At 51.2% G+C, this 20,725-nt stretch overlaps 1 protein-coding gene across 6 annotated transcripts in view; it reads right to left on the bottom strand.

Annotated features, from left to right (window-relative positions):
- ITPR2 (inositol 1,4,5-trisphosphate receptor type 2) overlaps window positions 1-20,725 on the bottom strand; it is a 317,011-nt gene that overhangs the window by 204,384 nt on the left and 91,902 nt on the right. For all 6 annotated transcript variants that reach the window (XM_075602849.1, XM_075602844.1, XM_075602845.1 and 3 more), the window contains 5 exons: window positions 10,790-10,876; window positions 9,804-9,962; window positions 4,255-4,353; window positions 4,089-4,172; window positions 88-234 (listed from right to left, as the gene is read on the bottom strand). In XM_075602849.1, the coding sequence (XP_075458964.1) occupies window positions 88-234; window positions 4,089-4,172; window positions 4,255-4,353; window positions 9,804-9,962; window positions 10,790-10,876 (576 nt within the window). The remainder of the gene's footprint in view (window positions 1-87; window positions 235-4,088; window positions 4,173-4,254; window positions 4,354-9,803; window positions 9,963-10,789; window positions 10,877-20,725) is intronic.

Below are 20,725 nucleotides of genomic sequence, written 5' to 3'. Positions count from 1 at the left end.
ATATCCTTTACTTATTCCCAAATCCCCTTGTGACTCGTGTTCCAAGAACAGGATTGAGGCCAGACCACGAATCCCATATACAATTACCTCTATTTCCCATAGGGCTTTGGAACTCGTAGCCGACGTAGCGGACTGGCGTAGAGTGGTGCGGAGGAAAATGTGCTGCTTCTTCTCATATTCATCGCAGGTCAGAAATTTCTCCTGTTCGGCATGAAACAGCCTGACCACGTCCCCCTGCAGGAACAACACGTGGATAAGTGCCACCCAAAAGTACAAGGCCTTTGAAGATGTCAAGCCGCAAAGTTTAATAAAAGTAGCACTTTAATACAGCATCTAAACCAGGACTGGCCAACTCCAGTCCTCAAGGGTCACCAACAGGTCAGGTTTTAAGGAGTTTGACTGAACCACTAATTGAGATACCTCTGCTGAAGCAGGCATATATCCTTAAAACCTGATCTGTTGGTGGCCCTTGAGGACTGGAGTTGGCCACTGCTGATCTAAACCGTAGCAGTTCTCCTCCCCAGAACGTGTAGAAACTTTAACCCACCGCAGTTCCTGGCTGATCTTGGTACAGAATGAACTTGACACCTTGCCTCAATTCTGCGCTTGATTATTTCCAAACAGACTTCGTAAAACTCTGTGATCCCCATGCTCCGCAGAATAAGAGTATAGGGGGGAACGGGGGTTCCACCTTCCGTCAGTTACCACCGACCTTATTGCGCTTTACCATTTTAGGGATGTCTTGTGGAAAAGACACAAAGTAAGGCTACGGCCCCAGTCACTGCGTGCACACGCGCGTCGGGCGCCTGGCAGCGCATGCACCAGTTTAAGCCGCAATCTGCGGTCCTAGGGTCGCGATGGGACACGCATCCAGAAGAGAAGGCAAGATTTTTGTCGGCGGCGTGGCCATGACATCACGCGGCTGGTTCGCCCTCATTGGCTGAACCGCCGCCGTGACGTGGCCACCGCGATTTTTGTCTTTTGGCAAAGGCAGTCGCGCATCGCACTTTGTGCATGTGCGCACGTGCGCACACACGCCGACTGGGGCCTGCCCCATAGAGGCCTGTGGAATACGTGCACATGGGGAACAAGACACGCAAAAGCACAATATTACTCTGACAATCTTCTCCAGAATACATCAAACCCAGCTAACTTCTGGAAGGTTATCAACAATATATTCCAGCCTCCTAACCATCAACAACCAAGTAATATCACTAAGGGGGATACTACTCTGACAAACCCCACTGACATTGCAAATGCATTCAATGATTAATTTGTGGGGTTGTTGCTACTTCACAATGATCAAAGCGCAACCCAACCTGCAATCATGAAGCTCAACCTGGGAGAACCCCTAAAGCTCTTCCAACAATGCTTACCATTTTCAATGTCCCAGTATCAGAAGGGGAGATTACACAAGCGCTCCTCAAATTAAAACTAAGCAGCCAATGTGGACCGCGGCCTGTTGCAATCTAAATTCCTACGACTTGGTGCCATTGCCAAACCGCTTGCTTCCCTGATCAACTCTATCCTGTCTGCAGGCCATATCCCTAAAACTGCCTGAGTTGTCCCAATCTTCAAAAGTGGGGACAAAAACACTGTCTCAAACTACAGGCCAATCTCTCTTCTCCCAATACTATCCAAAGTCATGGGAAAAAATGTGTTCATTCTTAATTAAGCGATTACTATATCAAGACAAATTTCCTTAGTCAACTCCAATCTAGCTTTCGCACCAAACACTCCACCGTAACTACCCTCCTAAAAGTTTGTAATAAGATCCATTGTAAAATGGAACTGGGACAACTCACTGGTGCAGTTCCTAGGTTTTGCAAAGGCTTTTGATACTGTTGATGATGTTATCTTGTTAAACAAACTCCAGGGCTCTCAAATAGGGGAACACACTTTAAACTGGTTCCATTCTTACCAATCAGGTAGATCCCCACATGTGTCTATCTCAGGCTCTAACTCAAACCCCTTGGATGATACCTTTAGTGTCCTGCAAGGCTCTGTTCTGGGGCCCCTACTCTTTTCAGTCTTCATTAATGATCTAGCTACAGCTTGTAAGGAAGCTTCAATACACATGTATGCAGGTGACACAATCTTATATGCACACGGCCATAGCCTCTCTGACCTTGGGCACGTGCTTCAATCTGATTTAGCAAGACGTGAAAAGTGGATTTGCCAAAAGAAACTGTTTTTAAACACTGATAAGACTGTAACAATGGTATTTGGGTCTAAAACTAAATCGCTAAAGCTACCAAGATAGAGCTACAGATCAGAACCAACTCTTAACACCATCTTAGCCCCTGTCACTAGTTTTAAATACATGGGCGTATGGTTTGACTCCCATTTAACATTCAGGTTGCATATTGATACTCCCTGAACAAATCCTTCCTAAACCAGCTGGTCTGAAAGTGCATCGCACAGCATATGTTAATGCTAATTATCAGTGGTCGACAAATCACCAAAAAATCTACTCGCCAAACAAAAAAATCTACTCGCCACCTAGTACCACACGTGTGCTGCTTGGGCCAATAGGAGCTCGCCACGATGTAAAATCCACTCGCCCGGGGCGTGCAAATGTATAGGTTTGTCGAACACTGCTAATTATAGACTGTGGGGATATTGTGTATGGTACAACACCCCAAACTCACCTTGGCAAACTAAACACCCTCTCCAACTCAATATGCTGCTTTGTCCTATAATGTAACTACAACACACATCACCTTGAAATGCTCAAAGAACCAGGATTGGCTATAACTTGCGTCTGGGCACAAAGTTCATTTTTCCTGTCTGGCCTTCAAATACTTTCTGGGCAAGCTACCCATCTATCTGAACAAGCTCCTCATCCCTACCACATGCAGCACTTATCACCTGAGATCTGACTCCAAAAGACTCTTAAATGGTCCCAAGGTCTGACAGGTCTACCTGAGACTCTCAAAGCTGCCACCGGTTTAAGTTCTTTCAAGACTAAAGCTGTCTCATATTTTGACCTGGTCTGTAACTGTTACATACGCCAATAACATATATTATCTTTAACTGTGCATGCTATGTCTTGTATATAATGTATAACCTCTGTTCATTTAATGTAACCTTGGATTATGTTTTCATAACTCTATGCCCAGGACATGCTTGAAAACGAGAGGTAACTCAATGCTATTCCTTCCCGGAAAAACATTTTATAAATAAATACATAATAACTGCATTAAGGCTGATAATCCCAACTCCTGGTTCTGAAATATGGAATCCTGAAAGGATGAAAGGACTTTTATTACCACTACTTTGAGTGGTAATAAGTTTAATAAACTCTGATCCGAACATAAAGTCATGAAAAGGCTTTTGTATGCTGAAACTATGCAGGACACAGGGCAGGGCAACAGAGAGTAAGACCCCTGGGAAAGTTAAATAAACACTTTATTGCTGAATGTCTTTGGTGGAAGGGAAAACCAAGGAAAACTCTCTGCTTAGCTCAGATACTTTCTTATTTCTTTCATTTATAAAAAAATGTTGCACCAGGAAGTAATACATTGAGAGATATCTCTTGTCTTCAAGTATGTCCTGGGCATAGAGTTATGATGACAAATACATGGTTACAAATACATGGTTACATAAGTGAACAGAGGTTATACATTATATACAAGACATTGCATGCACAGTAAGAGATAATATATGTTATAGGCGTATGAAACAGTTACAGACCAGATTAAAATGTGAGACAGCCTTAGTTCTGAAAGAACGTAGACTGGTGGAGGCTGTGAGAGTCTCCGGGAGACTGTTCCAGTTGTGGCTCCAAGCACATTTCTCCAATATTATGGGTATGATAGTTGTCATGGATACTCTTAACTTGCATTGCACACACCTGTCAAAACAACTACTAATATGTTCCATTCATGCTCAATTTACGTTTAGACTTGTGCTTTCATGATAAGATAATAGGTTTTAGTGACATATTATGTGACAGTAGAGTGCTTCAAACACTGGATTCCACACCATCAGAAGGGCTTAGCTTTTCTCGTCACTCCTCACTTTTCTTCTTGAAAGGCGCCTTCATATCCCCACTGCCAATCTTAAAATCCACATGCTGTACTTACACCTTTTAAGACGTCGTCCCGGTAGTCGCTGTATTTCATGAACAGCGCGACTTTCCAGCTAGTGTTGCAATTTACCGCATTTACCTGCGAAAGAGAAAGGACACGATAGGGCAAAGTGTTCCCCGCTGTCTTTTCCGAATGTATTACGTATCAAAATGCACCTTACCTCCTTGCACCCAGGATTATCAAGGAGTTCGATGTTACTGGCGTGTAGTGGCTGTCCTGCATTGACTGGCATCAGCACGACCTTGTCCCCCACAACAACCTACAAAGAGCAATGACAGCAAAGGAATAAGAAATGTCCATGGCTTCAAAAGAAACACATATCCAAACGTCGGGGTCAACTGTGCTTCAGTGGCCGGTAAAAAAAGGTCACAATGTCACCCAGAGACGATGCTGTCATCGTTCTGTTGGTGACCCGGCAGCTTTATTTGTGTTTATTTTTTTGACCAGCAAAAAATGGGGAACAAAAAGTAATTTCACAGCGTCCGAGTGGTTACTGGGGCTGGAATCCCCATGGCTGAGCTCCGTGGAACGCCCCAGATCTATTAAGTTGGAACAAGATGCTGCATATTATGGGGTGATTGCCGATTTAACATAAACGAGCTAAGAAGGCCTTTCAAGGTCTGTGGTCTTTTTCCTTTTCTTTATCAAAGCTGGACATGGTGTCCGAGAAATACATTTTTTTTTAACTTATAATTCTTTTTCCAATATTTTTTTTTTTAAATGTTAAAATATACCTTGGTGCAGGGGAGCGCAAACTTTTGGAGCTGCGCCCCCTTGCCAGCTCCCCCTTGCTCTCGCACCCCCACCCCCTTCGCTTGTGTGCGGCGTCAAATGATGCCTCAGGGTCACGTGGCCCCATTTCCATGGAGACGGCCGTGTGACGTCACCCCGCATGACACGTCACAGCGGCCGAATCAAGGTAAGTTTTATTGTTGCAGAGGCCTCAAGCAGTCCTCCGGCATTTAATTTAAATGCCTCGGGGAAGAGCCCGAGACCTCTGCAAGCGCCCGTGCCCCCCCAAAAAATCCAGCGCTCCCCACATTGCGCACCGCTGCCTTGGTGTATCTCAGGATCCTACAACTAGTTCTCCAAAGGGACAAGCTCAGAAAACAGGAGTAGAATGGCAACACGCTTATTGCAATGTCATTTTTTAAATACATTTAAAGACTTACTTACTATATTTTAAAATTTTGCCAGCATTTATAACGTATGTACCATATACATTCACATTACAAATTACAAGTGAGTTTCAGTGAGAGAAACTACCTAAGCCAGGGGTGCGCAAACGTATCCTGCTGCGCCCCCCTGCCTGCTTCCCTCCCTGCTCATGCCCCCCTCCTTACCTTCTCTCCGGCGAGAAATGACGCAGCGGGGACACGCTACCATGCCAACGTGACGTAACGTGAGCCCTCAAGGTCATTTGATGCCACGTTGCCATGAAGACGCCTCGCCGAAGAGAAGGTAAGTGAAGTTGCAGAGGCCTCACGCGATCCCCCGGCATTCATTTAAATGCCTTGGGGGAATAGCGCGGGGCCTATGCGACTGCCGCCCCCCCCGGCCCCCTGAACAATCTTGCGCCACCCTGTTTGCGCACCGCTGACCTAAGCAACTAGTATGCCACCAGATGAAGAGCCCTCATATATCTGATCAGTCAATACATTAAGTAAATATTTGAGTGAATAATACATTGAATATACAAGCTCAATTTGTAAGTACAATTTGGCAAAATAATTTTTGTAGCCCTGGGCTCCTTTGTGCCCTGCGACCCCCCCCTCCCCCACCCCCCGTTACCTCCGCTGCCGGGAGCGATGGCAAGTGCTGCCGGAGCCAAGCAGCAGACCCGCCGGCGTTTCTGGAGGGTGGGGGCCGAGCAGGGAGTGCTCCAGAGGCTCCGCGGCGGCCCGACAGCACAGGGCGCCGCCATGTTCATTCCTCGCGCATGCGCAGGGTAAAGATGCGACGGGAGGCCCCTGTTAATTCGCGCATGTGCAGTACATGCACTCGGAAGGGCAGCCAATTGGTAGGAGGCTATAGCAGGGACTACAAGTCCCATGAGCCTCAGGAGCGCCCCACCTGACGCCAGGGAGCCAATAGGGCTGCAGTATCTCCCTGCTCTAGGAGATAGATACATTTCACGCGCTCAGCCCACGCTAGTCAGTCAAGACCAGGAAGAGCTAGGGGTAGGAGGTGGTTGCAGGGGTCTGTGACCCGCTTCATTAGGCCAGCAGCCCCTAGGCCCCAGTGAGGTCCTGAGTCACCACTATAGCTTGTTGTGCTTCAGGGACAGGCCCTAGGTTAGGGACCCTGTCCCATTAGTGATATTGGCAGTTAGGGACACAGCGGACGCTCAAGCCTACTCCATTGAGAGAGCAGGACTATCTCCAGGGGGAGATCGCCCCTGACGGATCTTCGCGCTTGGGGGAAACAAGGACGTCGTGCAGGAGATCGGCGGACCCTTTGTGAAGATCTTTTAAAGCCCAGGTGCCGTCGCACTGGGCAGGTATCGTTATAAGTGCACCAACAGAGTACTCACACATAGTGGCAGCGCTGACCACGGGACAAGGGTATACTGTGGACACGGTATGGGGGTACACGGTGGTGGGCCCGGGGTATATACTCCTAAGTGGGAGTGGATGACATTGGGGACTGTGGACACGGTGTGGGGTTATCACCCCTGGGAAGTAGTGTCACAAGGTGACATTGAGGTTGATGCATGTGTATTGTGTGATGTTATCTGCATATAGTAAACCTGAGTTATATATACCTTTGGTGTATGTGGTTAATATATGTGGGTCCTGTGTGGGGTACATTCTACACTCCTAGAATCCTACATAGGTGGAGGCGCTGTAAGGAAGATCATTTCAGAGGATTCACCCCAGGTTCCCATCAGCGGAGGCTCAGACCTCCTGTGAACCTGCAGGTATACGCACCACACCTGGTAACGTATAGGTTCCCCCTCACATGCACTCTATCTGCGATTGGGGTAGGGGGAATACCCGTTACATTTGGATCAAATCAAACCAAGATCATTTTTTTAAGCAGTCACTGTGCAAGTGATAGAACTGCAATTTGTGGGCTAAAGGCCTGTGTTTCGGGGGTTTGCAGATTCAGTCTTTCTCCACCATCCCCATCTCCATATTCTACAATCTCACCCTAGGATGGACCCTCTTTCTGGCCTAACCCCTGCGTACTCCCAGGCCTAACCCCTGCGTACTCCCAGGCCTAACACCTGCGTACTCCCAGGCCTAACCCCTGCGCACTCCCAGGCCTAACCCCTGCGTACTCCCAGGCCTAACCCCTGCGTACTCCCAGGCCTAACCCCTGCGTACTCCCAGGCCTAACCCCTGCGTACTCCCAGGCCTAATCCCTGCGTACTCCCAGGCCTAACCCCTGCGTACTCCCAAGCCCAACCCCTGCGTACTCCCAGGCCTAACCCCTGCGTACTCCCAGGCCTAACCCCTGCGTACTCCCAGGCCTAACCCCTGCGTACTCCCAGGCCTAACCCCGGCCCCTGCGTACTCCCAGGCCTAACCCCTGCGTACTCCCAGGCCTAACCCCGGCCCCTGCGTACTCCCAGGCCTAACCCCTGCATACTCCCAGGCCTAACCCCTGCGTACTCCCAAGCCTAACCCCTGCGTACTCCCAGGCCTAAACCCTGCGTACTCCCAGGCCTAACCCCTGGGTACTCCCAGGCCTAACCCCTGGGTACTCCCAGGCCTAACCCCTGCGTACTCCCAGCCCTAACCCTTGCGTACTCCCAGGCCCAACCCCTGCGTACTCCCAGGCCGAACCCCTGCTTACTCCCAGGCCTAACCCCTGCGTACTCCCAGGCCTAACCCCTGCGTACTCCCAGGCCTAACCCCTGCATACTCCCAGGCCTAACCCCTGCGTACTCCCAGGCCGAACCCCTGCTTACTCCCAGGCCTAACCCCTGCGTACTCCCAGGCCTAACCCCTGCGTACTCCCAGGCCTAACCCCTGCGTACTCCCAGGCCTAACCCCTGCGTACTCCCAGGCCTAACCCCTGCGTACTCCCAGCCCTAACCCCTGCGTACTCCCAGGCCTAATCCCTGCGTACTCCCAGGCCTAGCCCCTGCTTACTCCCAGGCCCAACCCATGCGTACTCCCAGGCCTAGCCCCTGCTTACTCCCAGGCCTAACCCCTGCTTACTCCCAGGCCTAATCCCTGCGTACTCCCAGGTTTAACCCCTGCGTACTCCCAGGCCTAACCCCTGGGTACTCCCAGGCCTAACCCCTGCGTACTCCCAGGCCTAACCCCTGGGTACTCCCAGGCCTAACCCCTGCGTACTCCCCGGCCTAACCCCTGCGTACTCTCAGGCCTAACCCCTGCGTACTCTCAGGCCTAACCCCTGCGTACTCTCAGGCCTAACCCCTGCGTACTCCCAGACCTAACTCCTGGGTACTCCCAGGCCTAACCCCTGCGTACTCCCAGACCTAATCCCTGAGTACTCCCAGGCCTAACCCCGGCCCCTGCGTACTCCCAGGCCTAACCCCTGGGTACTCCCAGGCCTAACACCTGCGTACTCCCAGGCCTAACCCCTGGGTACTCCCAGGCCTAACCCCTGCGTACTCCCAGGCCTAACCCTGGCCCCTGCGTACTCCCAGGCCTAACCCCTGCGTACTCCCAGGCCCAACCCCTGCGTACTCCCAGGCCTAACTCCTGGGTACTCCCAAACCTAACCCCTGCGTACTCCCAGGCCTAACCCCTGTGTACTCCCAGGCCTAACCCCTGCGTACTCCCAGGCCTAACCCCTGCGTACTCCCAGGCCTAACCCCTGCGTACTCCCAGGCCTAACCCCTGCGTACTCCCAGGCCCAACCCCTGCGTACTCCCAGGCCTAACCCCTGCGTACTCCAAGGCCTAACCCCTGCGTACTCCCAGGCCTACGTCTATTCCCACCATCTCATTCCTCCTCAGTCTGCCGTAGGCCGCTCACACAATGATAAATGCTGTACATAGCTCTTGGCATATTTTCTTTGCAAGGCGGTTATGTCAACAATATGAGACAGTTTAGAGTAGTGGGTGCTCAAAATGGGCAGTTTAAAGCCTACAGTATGTATTGATCTCCACCCTCTCATGCCCATAAATTCCCCATCTATCCTAGTTTTCCTTACTATTTAGGACGGGTCAGCTCCCTCCTCTAATTCCTGAGGACAGGCCCTCAAGTGTACTCGGGTTATGGGCAATGTTTTAAACACTACTGCTTCAATAAAGTAATCTGTCGGTGAGTCGCAACAATAACCCCAAATATTTATTCTATTCCTCTGAGCTTGATATTTTGTACTTGTCTGCAATGTAATTCTTCCTTATAATGAAAGCAGCAATCCCGCCGATTTTCCTGACTCCTCCGAAGCTGAGCTGGGCTATTTTTTTCGCTCCAAGGACTCCCCTTCCCTCCGGATCTCTAAAAACTCCCCGGTTTATGCCCCAGTAATGGCGCCCGCAATCATCAAACAGAAAACCTCAACGTCATCCCCCCCCCCAAAACGCCACTGACCGAACCAGTACGTATCTCTGGGAGCGGGGAGGCCCCAGAGCTAAAATCAGCGCAGTTCAGGTATGGAGGACCTCCCCGTTTGAATGGTAACAAGCTAGCAGGCGGGATTGCTGCGGAGAAACTTGCCGCAGGGCTTCGGGAGAAAGACAAAGAAACGCCTCCGTGTTCGCCACGGGTTTCCTAACATACGCACGTTGTCGCCTTCGCTCCTCAGCTTCCAAAACGGTTGGATGTAGAACCAGGAGCCTTCGTTTCCAGCCACGTCCAGCGACACCCGCATGGCATTCTTCTCCAGGAGGGCCGGTAACCTCTTATTGACCGTGAGGTATTTGTTGCTTTTAATGTGCAGTAACTGTTAATAGCAGGAAATGGCAATAGAGAGTCAGATGCTCCATATAGGGAGAATAAAGCAACTTTACACATCAAGCTTAATATCACGTGTGTTTGTCTGTGTCTAGATATATATAGTCCTATACACAGTTGGCTTGCCTGGATGCACTGAAAAAATGATGAATACAGCTGGATGGACAGGCACAGAGAACCTGCTCCCTGAGGAAGGGCCTCTCTCTGCAGGACCCAAACGTTGGTGTTCTTGTTGGACGTAATTATACTCTTTTAGTTCAATTCATTACCTTGTGCTGTATCATCATTTCTCCGTGCCTTGGTTTGGGTAAGGTGTGTTCTTTGTCTTATTATTTATATACGCGCATGAATCACTGAACCATAAGGTATTTAGAACAGTTAAGGGCAGGGGGGAGCGGAGCTGATGATATATTCATGACTAGCCTCGAGCATGTACTCAGTGCTGTGCAGTACAAGATACATTGCTTGGGCAAGAAAATACAAGAATTATTACAAAGCAAGAGCTACAGAAATAAAAGGGGAAAATGTGAGACGGAGGGGGTCCCTGTCCCAAAGAGCTTATGATCTAACATAACATCATATATACATGTTCAATATCTGTATCAATCCAATATATACCACACTTAAGTAGGAAATGGTGTTATCAGACGGATAATGAATTACAAGTTTTATTACACTCATACGGTCCCAGTTGACCTTGCTTGTTGGTTTAGTACTTGTGCTTTGTCCGGTTTATGTATTACATTCTGGGTGGACATCACACATTTAAATCCCGGCTGTAACCCCAAATAACAGTCACTTTTGCCAGTGTCTCACCTGTATGACATTGCTATATTTAACGATTTCACCCAGCAGCTTTCTATTCTCAGACTCGTTTTGCTTCTGTTCCAGCTCCGCAGCATGCTGCAAGGACAGGGAAACACGGCGGAGATTGTGTTTAAATATCGGTAAAGGTGCATCACTTGTTTGGCCCACAAAGAACAAGCTGTAATACAAAGCAATCCTGTGTCCGACTGCGTATGTCCAGCTATGCAATGCTTATACTAACAGGAGGAGGGACACCAAAAATAATTACTGCAAATATTAAAGGTGCAATCCTCCTCGCCCCACCCACCCTCACCCCATCTCCCCCACACCCAGCTCCCCAACTCACATAACATTTGTATTTACTGTTATATATCTTATACTATATTAGTGAAAGCACTGTATGTTTGCCTGCCTGCCTGCATGCATGCCTGCCTGCCTGCTGGATGTCCGGTGTCCCTAGCGGCAATCTCATTGGTCCCTTGGCCCGCCCGCCCCCGCACACCTCTCAATGGCCTCACACACTCACACCACCCCCTTGGCCCGCCCCCCACACCTCTCATTGGCCTGAGGCGGAGTGACGGGCCAAAGGTCCAAAAAAATAAATAAAACACACACACACACACACACACACACACACACACACACACCTCTCTCCCCTCTCCAAATCACCTTTTCCCCCTCCCCAGCGGCATCACCTCTTCCCCCTCCCCAGCGGCATCACCTCTTCCCCCTCCCCAGCGGCATCACCTCTTCCCCCTCCCCAGCGGCATCACCTCTTCCCCCTCCCCAGCGGCATCACCTCTTCCCCCTCTCCAGCGGCATCACCTCTCCCCGCTCCAAATCACCTCTCCCCGCTCCAAATCACCTCTCCCCACTCCAAATCACCTCTCCCCCCTCCCCGCTCCAAATCACCTCGCTTCCCGCAGCTGCCACGCGGCGCGTAAGATGGCGGACCCCCTTCCTCCCTCGCGGCGCCGAGTCAGACGGTGGCGGCGCCCGGAAGTACAGGTAGGTGTCGCTCCCCACCTCCGGCGCCAAACGGAACTGAGAAAGGGCGCATCAACTGAGAGGTGTGTGTGTGTGTGTGTGTGTGTGTGTGTGTGTGTGTGTGTGTGTGTGTGTGTGTGTGTGTGTGTGTGTGTGTGTGTGTGTGTGTGTGTCACTGTCCACTGCCCCCCCCTCCTGTCCACTGCCCCCCCCTCCTGTCCACTGCGTCCCCCCTCCTGTCCCCCCTCCTGTCCACTGCCCCCCCCTCCTGTCCACTGCGTCCCCCCTCCTGTCCACTGCCCCCCCTCCTGTCCACTGCCCCCCCCTCCTGTCCACTGCCCCCCCCTCCTGTCCACTGCCCCCCCTCCTGTCCACTGCCCCCCCTCCTGTCCACTGCCCCCCCTCCTGTCCACTGCCCCCCCCCTCCTGTCCACTGCCACCTCCCTCCTGTCCACTGCCCCCCCCCTCCTGTCCACTGCCCCCCCCCTCCTGTCCACTGCCCCCCCCCCTCCTGTCCACTGCCCCCCCCCTCCTGTCCACTGCCCCCCCCTCCTGTCCACTGCCCCCCCTCCTGTCCACTGCCCCCCCCTCCTGTCCACTGCCCCCCCCCTCCTGTCCACTGCCCCCCCCCCTCCTGTCCACTGCCCCCCCCTCCTGTCCACTGCCCCCCCCTCCTGTCCACTGCCCCCCCCCCTCCTGTCCACTGCCCCCCCCCTCCTGTCCACTGCCCCCCCCCCTCCTGTCCACTGCCCCCCCCCTCCTGTCCACTGCCCCCCCCTCCTGTCCACTGCCCCCCCCCCTCCTGTCCACTGCCCCCCCCTCCTGTCCACTGCCCCCTCCCTCCTGTCCACTGCCCCCCCCCTCCTGTCCACTGCCCCCCCCCCCTCCTGTCCACTGCCCCCCCCCCTCCTGTCCACTGCCCCCCCCCCTCCTGTCCACTGCCCCCCCCCTCCTGTGCAGGAAATGCAGGGGGAGGAATCCATGCCTTTGAGGCGCCCCCCCCCTCCCTTTGACGCCCCCCCCCTCCCTTTGACGCCCCCCCCCCTCCCTTTGACGCCCCCCCCCTCCCTTTGACGCCCCCCCCCCTCCCTTTGACGCCCCCCCCTCCTCCCTTTGACGCCCCCCCTCTCCCTTTGACGCCCCCCCCTCTCCCTTTGACGCCCCCCCTCTCCCTTTGACGCCCCCCCCTCCCTTTGACGCCCCCCCCTCCCTTTGACGCCCCCCCCCTCCCTTTGACGCCCCCCCCCTCCCTTTGACGCCCCCCCCCTCCCTTTGACGCCCCCCCTCCCTTTGACGCCCCCCCCTCCCTTTGACGCCCCCCCCTCCCTTTGACGCCCCCCCCCTCCCTTTGACGCCCCCCCCCCTCCCTTTGACGCCCCCCCTCCCTTTGACGCCCCCCCCTGCCTTTGACGCCCCCCCCTGCCTTTGACGCCCCGCGCGCACACACTGACTGACTGCCGCACGCACGCACACACTGACTGACGCGCACACAAAGCCTGACTGACGCACGCACACACTGACTGAGGCACACACTGACTGTGTGTGCGTCAGTCAGTCTGTGTGTGTTTGTGTTTCTGCCTCAGACTCACTGACGCGCGAGCAAACACACAGTGACTGACGCACACACGCTACATGAAGCTGTAAAGGAGGGAGGGAGGGGGGGGACTGGATTGATGTGAATGGGGGACAAACAGAGAGAGGGGGGAGGAGAGAGAGGAACGGGAACATTACATCCCGGGCAACGCCGGGTCTCTCAGCTAGTACTTGGATAAAGAAGAGTAACCTTCTCCTTTTCCAGTCACTGGAACCTGGGGTAGAATATGAAAACTAAAATGTCACAACCTTCCATGTTGCCCCACCCCAACCCAATGACTAATCTCCAAATACTGGTGCTTTGTAAGGTGGCTGAAACTGAAAGGAATATGACACCCGTGATAGATTCTTAAAATGCAATATATTGCACTGTCAACTTCATTTCTCAGGGTGGTTTCCTTTCTTATAATATAAGAACATTTAGAAATAGGTGAGGTTGCACTTTTTAGAGTGTTGGCAACTGGAAGTAAAACCTGTAATTTATCAGTGTGGGTAACTGGTTAAATTTAGGGATCTTCTTTTTCAGAGTAGAGGAAGCTTTAGACAACTTGTGCATAACAAGTGCAGCATGTTCATTTGGAAGGGGGAGTGGAGATGCAACGTCCCAAACCAATCTTTGGATATACACGAGATGCCCGTGCGCGTGCAAGAAGAGTTTTTGCATATTGTATTGTATTGTATGTCTTTATTTATATAGCGCCATTAATGTACATAGCGCTTCACAGCAGTAATACATGTGGTAATCCAATAAATAACAGATAATATAAATAACAGATCGTGGGAATAAGTGCTTTAGACATTAAGGAAGAGGAGTCCCTGCTCCGAGGAGCTTACAGTCTAATTGGTAGGTAGGGAGAACGTACAGAGACAGTAGGAGGGAGTTCTGGTAAGTGCATCTGCAGGGGGCCAAGCTTTATGTGCCATGTGTTCAGAATAGCCACAGTCCTATTCATATGCTTCTTTAAGCAAGTGTGTCTTAAGGTGGGTCTTAAAGGTGGATAGAGAGGGTGCTAGTCGGGTACTGAGGGGAAGGGCATTCCAGAGGTGAGGGGCAGTCAATGAAAAAGGTTTAAGGCGGGAGAGGGCTTTAGATACAAAGGGGGTAGAGAGAAGACATCCTTGAGAAGAACGCAAGAGTCTGGATGGTGCATAACGAGAAATTAGGGCTGAGATGTAAGGAGGGGCAGAAGAGTGTAAAGCTTTAAAAGTGAGGAGAAGAATGGAGTGTGAGATGCGGGATTTGATCGGAAGCCAGGAGAGGGATTTCATGAGGGGAGATGCTGAGACAGATCTAGGAAAGAGTAGAGTGATTCTGGCAGCAGCGTTAAGGATAGATTGTAGGGGAGACAGGTGAGAGGCAGGAAGGCCGGACAGCAGGAGGTTACAGTAATCAAGACGGGAGAGAATGAGGGCCTGAGTCAGAGTTTTAGCAGTCGAGCAACAGAGGAAAGGGCGTATCTTTGTTATATTGCGGAGGAAAAAGCGACAGGTTTTAGAAATGTTTTGAATGTGAGGGGCAAATGTGAGAGAGGAGTCGAGTGTGACCCCAAGGCAGCGTGCTTGGGCTACTGGGTGAATGATCGTAGTTCCAACAGTAATGTGGAAGGAGGTAGTAGGGCCAGGTTTGGGAGGAAGTATGAGGAGCTCTGTTTTAGCCATGTTGAGTTTAAGGCGGCGGAGTGCCATCCAGGATGATATAGCAGAGAGACATTCAGAAACTTTGGTTTGTACAGTAGGTGTAAGGTCGGGTGTTGAGAAATATATTTGTGTGTCGTCAGCATAGAGGTGATAATTAAACCCAAAAGATGTTATTAGGTCACCTAGAGAGAGTGTATACAGAGAAAAGAGAAGAGGTCCCAGGACAGAGCCCTGGGGTACCCCCACAGAGAGATCAATAGAGGAGGAGGAGGTATTAGCAGAAGAGACACTGAAAGTACGATGGGAGAGGTAGGATGAGATCCAGGATAGAGCTTTGTTCCGAATGCCAAGAGTATGGAGAATGTGAAGGAGAAGAGGGTGGTCCACGGTGTCAAATGCTGCAGAGAGGTCGAGTAATATGAGCAGAGTGTAATGACCTCTGTCTTTGGCAGCATGGAGGTCGTCAGTTATTTTAGTGAGGGCTGTTTCCGTGGAGTGAGCAGTACGGAAGCCAGATTGTAGAGGGTCTAGGAGAGAATAGGTGTTGAGAAAATGGAGCAAGCGAGCGAATACAAGACGTTCAAGGAGTTTAGAGGCAAAAGGCAGGAGGGAGACAGGCCGATAGTTAGAAAGACAGGTAGGGTCAAGCTTGCTGTTTTTGAGTAATGGTATGACTGTTGCATATGTACATGTAGTTACAAAGGAGGGAGAGGGAAGAGGGGGTACAATAACTACTTGTTGGTCCAATAAAAGGAATGGTAAAAGCTTTTGAACCTCCCAGGGTCCTTCATTGTGTCCTTACTGTACGTCACCACGCTGAGAGGTTAGAAAGCTTGTAACACATCAACTACTTGTTGGTCCGATAAAAGGTATCGTACCCCCTCCTCCCTCTCCCTCCTGAGTTATTACATGGAAGAAAGGACGAACACGGCCCCTCACCCTTCTTTGCATATGCACAGGAACCACAAACAATTGAGGTACTGTAAAAGTGTCCCTGTGAAGCAAATTCCAAGCTTCGCTGCATATATTTGCAGAACTGTATGCAGAGTACAGACGGCTATATACGCTGCTGGTCATTGCAATCCCCAAAGCTGGCGCTGTGCACTTACTGTGCCAAAAATAATTTACTACAGATTATCAATGTAGTCCAATCCTTCACATTATCAGTGTATCTGCAGAATGCATATACCAGTTCAGGTATACTTTTCGCAAAGAGTGTGACGTCTGTCTCTGTGTGGTTTGGAAGTTCTGGACCTAGAAACATAGAGAGTCCACAAAACTCTGAGGCCACTTATGCTAAAATCGTCTGACTCAAACCGGTAAGACTCACATAGGATCTGAGCTGTATGTATAACAACGCACAATATGAAGGTTTGGTAGGCACAGTAGTGACATATACAGCCATATTGTTACAATGTATACAGCACCATGTAGACCAGGGATGGTTAATCTATGAGGTCCGAAAACCTTGTACCTTTGTAAAATGTTACGTTCTGATACTGTATGTTTGCCAAGATTTACTAAACATTGCTAAGGCTTAAATGCATGGGCCGTAATACGTGTGGCGGCTCATTCTATGAAAGCCATATTTGCATGTTTTAGGCCCAAAGGTGTCTTGGTAAATATGGGCCATGGTGTTTTGGCGGGTGACTGGGGTAATAAGGCCATTGGGAGTATTTGGGGGCTGCATAAGTGGCCCTGTTTATTTATTATAATTGTTAGAATAAATGTGTTTTACATTTCATAGAGTTTTGCATTAAACAGAAATAGAATAATTCCCTTGTAAATTTTTTTTTAAAAACACACACTGGACTCTAGAAATTATTTTCAGAAAAATTCTTAAACAAAATACCCCCCCACCAGGAAACATTGAAATACCGAACACCAGGCTCAACGATTTCGTCCTTCCTCGGAGGTGACAGGTGAACAAGCAGAAACCCTCTAATACAGAGGTGCGCAAACTGGGGGGGCGCAAGATTATGTAGGGGGGGCGCGGGCTGCGTGCGGGGAAACCTGGAGGCGGGCAGAGCTGTGCACGGGCGGCCAGAAGCTCCGTGCTGAGGCTGCTTCCAGTTCTCTGCTGTGTCTGCCTGCAGAGGGGGCGGGGCCTTGCAGAGGGGGCGGGGCCTTGCAGAGGGGACGGGGCCTTGCAGAGGGGGCGGGGCCTTGCAGAGGGGGTGGAGCCTTGCAGAGGGGGCGGGGCCTTCCCTCCACACAGACAAGCCCTCCTCCTCCTGTCTGTTACCCGCCGGTTTTCAGCAGCACATGGGGGGACCTGAGCAGGCTTAGTTACTCCCTCCCCCATGTGTGTGTGTGTGTGTGTGTGTGTGTGTGTGTATATATATATATAGAGAGAGAGAGAGAGAGAGAGAGAGAGAGAGAGAGAGAGAGACTGCAGTGTGTGTTGTGTCTGTGTGTGTTGGTTGTGATTATGTGTGAGTCTTTGTTGTGTGTGTTGTGAGTGTGTGTGCTGTGTCGGTTGTGATTGAGTGTGTGTTGTGTCTGTGTGTGTGTGTTGTGATTGAGTGTGTGTTGTGTCTGTGTTGGTTGTGATTGAGTGGGTGTTGTGTGTGTGGGTGTTGTAATTGAGTGTGTGTTGTGTCTGTGTTGGTTGTGATTGAGTGGGTGATGTGTGTGTGTGTGCGCTGTGCTTGTTGGTTGTCTGTCTGTGTGTGTGTTGTGATTGAGTGTGTGTGTTGGTTGTGATTGAGTGTTGGTTGTGTGTGTTGTGAGTGTGTGTGTCTTGGTTGTGATTGAGTGTTGGTTGTGTGTGTTGTGATTGAATGCAGTGGTGCACAAACTGAGGGGGGACGCCCAGGGCGCAAGATTATTTAGGCGGGGCGTGTGCGGCAAAACCTGGGTGAGCAGGCGAAAAAGATGTGCGCGCGCGGGCAGCCGAAGATATGCGTGGGCGGCCGAACAGAATAGTGCAGGTTAATAAAGGGTTTTTTTTCATGTGATTTTGATTACATCAGGCAGGGGGGGCCCGAGAAATTTCATGGATAAAAAGGGGGTCTCGGCATAAAAAGTTTGCTCACCCCTGCTCTAATATATTTTCTGTGTAGCTCCTGTAGTGTTCATTGTTATGCAGAATATACTTTATATAAAACCTGCGCAATGCTCCACACAGCGGGCACAATACAAATACCACACAGGAATCTGGAGTACAAAATCAGAGGAAGGTTCACCTGTTCCTCCAGCAATGTCGTGTACCTCATCATGTGCATGAAATGCCCAGGGGGCTGCTACTACATAGGGGAGACAGGGCAGGGGCTAACAAGAGAAGGAACCTGCATCGCCACAGCATCACACTTGGAACAAGAGACAGTCCTGTCTGCGAATATTTCTCTGACTCTGGCCATAAGATGAACTATCTGAGGGTTGCCATACACAAAGGTAATCTTAGAACACCGAAACAGAGACGGTTGCATGAATACAAATTTATGCAACTGTTCGGGACACTTAGCGGTAGCCTAAACCGAGACCGCAGCTTCATGAGTCACTACCCTGACACAAGAGAACTCTCTTCCCATGAGTACTAAAGACCATGTCTATACATACTGTGCTATATGAATGCACAAACCGCTGTCTCTTATACATACATATGTACAATGTAATTCTATCCCTATATACCAATAGGGACGACATAGTATCTACACACATTAATAGTAATGCAACACCCTCTTACATTTCAACACCTACCCACAACATTGGAATATAATCTCACACACACCTTTTGTAAAGCACTGTACACACTGTGGGCATTTTTAAAATGTATATTTACACACATACATACACACACATACTCTTACATCACTAACATTCAGGGACCATTTAACACCTTAAGTCCTAAATCAAATACTGCACAGGGGGGGGGGGGGGGTGGATAGGCTTCAGTCACAGATACATTCTAGGATGCACTGTTTTTAAGTAAAAACCTTTCTTGCTTTATCCATTGTAACACCGCTGGAAGAACGATATAGTCTATTCGAATATATATCTACTATATATTTGTGAAATCACTGTATGTCTGCGTCCCAAGGGTCAATCGCATTGGACCTTGGCCCTGTCACTCCGGCTCAGGCCATGCCCGCCCCCGCACACCTCTCATTGGCCTACGTCCAACACCAATGCCACACTGTCCCACCCCTCACTGACTCTCATTGGCCTGCGTCCAATGCCCGCCCCCGCACACCTCTCATTGGCCTGCGTCCCACCCCTCACTGACTCTCATTGGCCTGCGTCCAATGCCCGCCCCCGCACACCTCTCATTGGCCTGCGTCCCACCCCTCACTGACTCTCATTGGCCTGCGTTCAATGCCCGCCCCCGCACACCTCTCATTGGCCTGCGTCCAACAACCATAATGCACTAATACAGTGTTTCCCATACTTTGCGCTGCAGCGCCCTGGTGCGCCGCGGCTTGGCTAGAGGGGCGCCGCGATCAGGGCCGCCAGCAGCGGGAAACAAGGGCTGCTAGCTCATTTAAAAAATAAATTAAAAAAAACCTCTGAGGGGAAGCAGAGGAGCGGTGTGTGTGTGTGTGTGTGTGTGTGTGTGTGTGTGTGTGTGTGTGTGTGTGTGTGTGTGTGTGTGTGTGTGAGAAAAACGGGCTGCAGGGTGTGTGTGTGTATATATGTATATATGTGGTGTGTGTGTGTATATATGTATATATGTGTGGTGTGTGTGTGGTGTATATATGTGTGTGTGTGTGTGTGTGTGTGTGTGTGTGTGTGTGTGTGTGTGTGTGTGTGTGTGTGTGTGTGTGTGTGTGTGTGGTGTGTGTGTGGTGTATATATATATCTTATACTATATTAGTGAAAGCACTGTATGTTTGCCTGCCTGCCTGCATGCATGCCTGCCTGCTGGATGTCCGGTGTCCCTAGCGGCAATCTCATTGGTCCCTTGGCCCGCCCGCCCCCGCACACCTCTCATTGTCCTCACACACTCACACCACCCCCTTGGCCCGCCCCCCACACCTCTCATTGGCCTGAGGCGGAGTGACGGGCCAAAGGTCCAAAAAAATAAATAAAACACACACACACACACACACACACACACACACACACACACACACACACACACACACACACACACACACACACACACACCTCTCTCCCCTCTCCCCTCTCCCCTCTCCAAATCACCTTTTCCCCCTCCCCAGCGGCATCACCTCTTCCCCCTCCCCAGCGGCATCACCTCTTCCCCCTCCCCAGCGGCATCACCTCTTCCCCCTCCCCAGCGGCATCACCTCTCCCCGCTCCAAATCACCTCTCCCCGCTCCAAATCACCTCTCCCCGCTCCAAATCACCTCTCCCCCCTCCCCGCTCCAAATCACCTCGCTTCCCGCAGCTGCCACGCGGCGCGTAAGATGGCGGACCCCCTTCCTCCCTCGCGGCGCCGAGTCAGACGGTGGCGGCGGCCGGAAGTACAGGTAGGTGTCGCTCCCCACCTCCGGCGCCAAACGGAACTGAGAAAGGGCGCATCAACTGAGAGGTGTGTGTGTGTGTGTGTGTGTGTGTGTGTGTGTGTGTGTGTGTGTGTGTGTCACTGTCCACTGCCCCCCCCTCCTGTCCACTGCCCCCCCCTCCTGTCCACTGCGTCCCCCCCTCCTGTCCCCCCTCCTGTCCACTGCGTCCCCCCTCCTGTCCACTGCCCCCCCCTCCTGTCCACTGCCCCCCCCCTCCTGTCCACTGCCCCCCCTCCTGTCCACTGCCCCCCCCTCCCTG

Source organism: Ascaphus truei, chromosome 5 (genome assembly GCF_040206685.1).
Source record: "Ascaphus truei isolate aAscTru1 chromosome 5, aAscTru1.hap1, whole genome shotgun sequence".
In the NCBI taxonomy this organism is placed as follows: Eukaryota; Metazoa; Chordata; class Amphibia; order Anura; family Ascaphidae; genus Ascaphus; species Ascaphus truei.
Note: the sequence above shows the minus strand (reverse complement) of the source record. Positions and strands in the feature narration are given on the sequence as shown.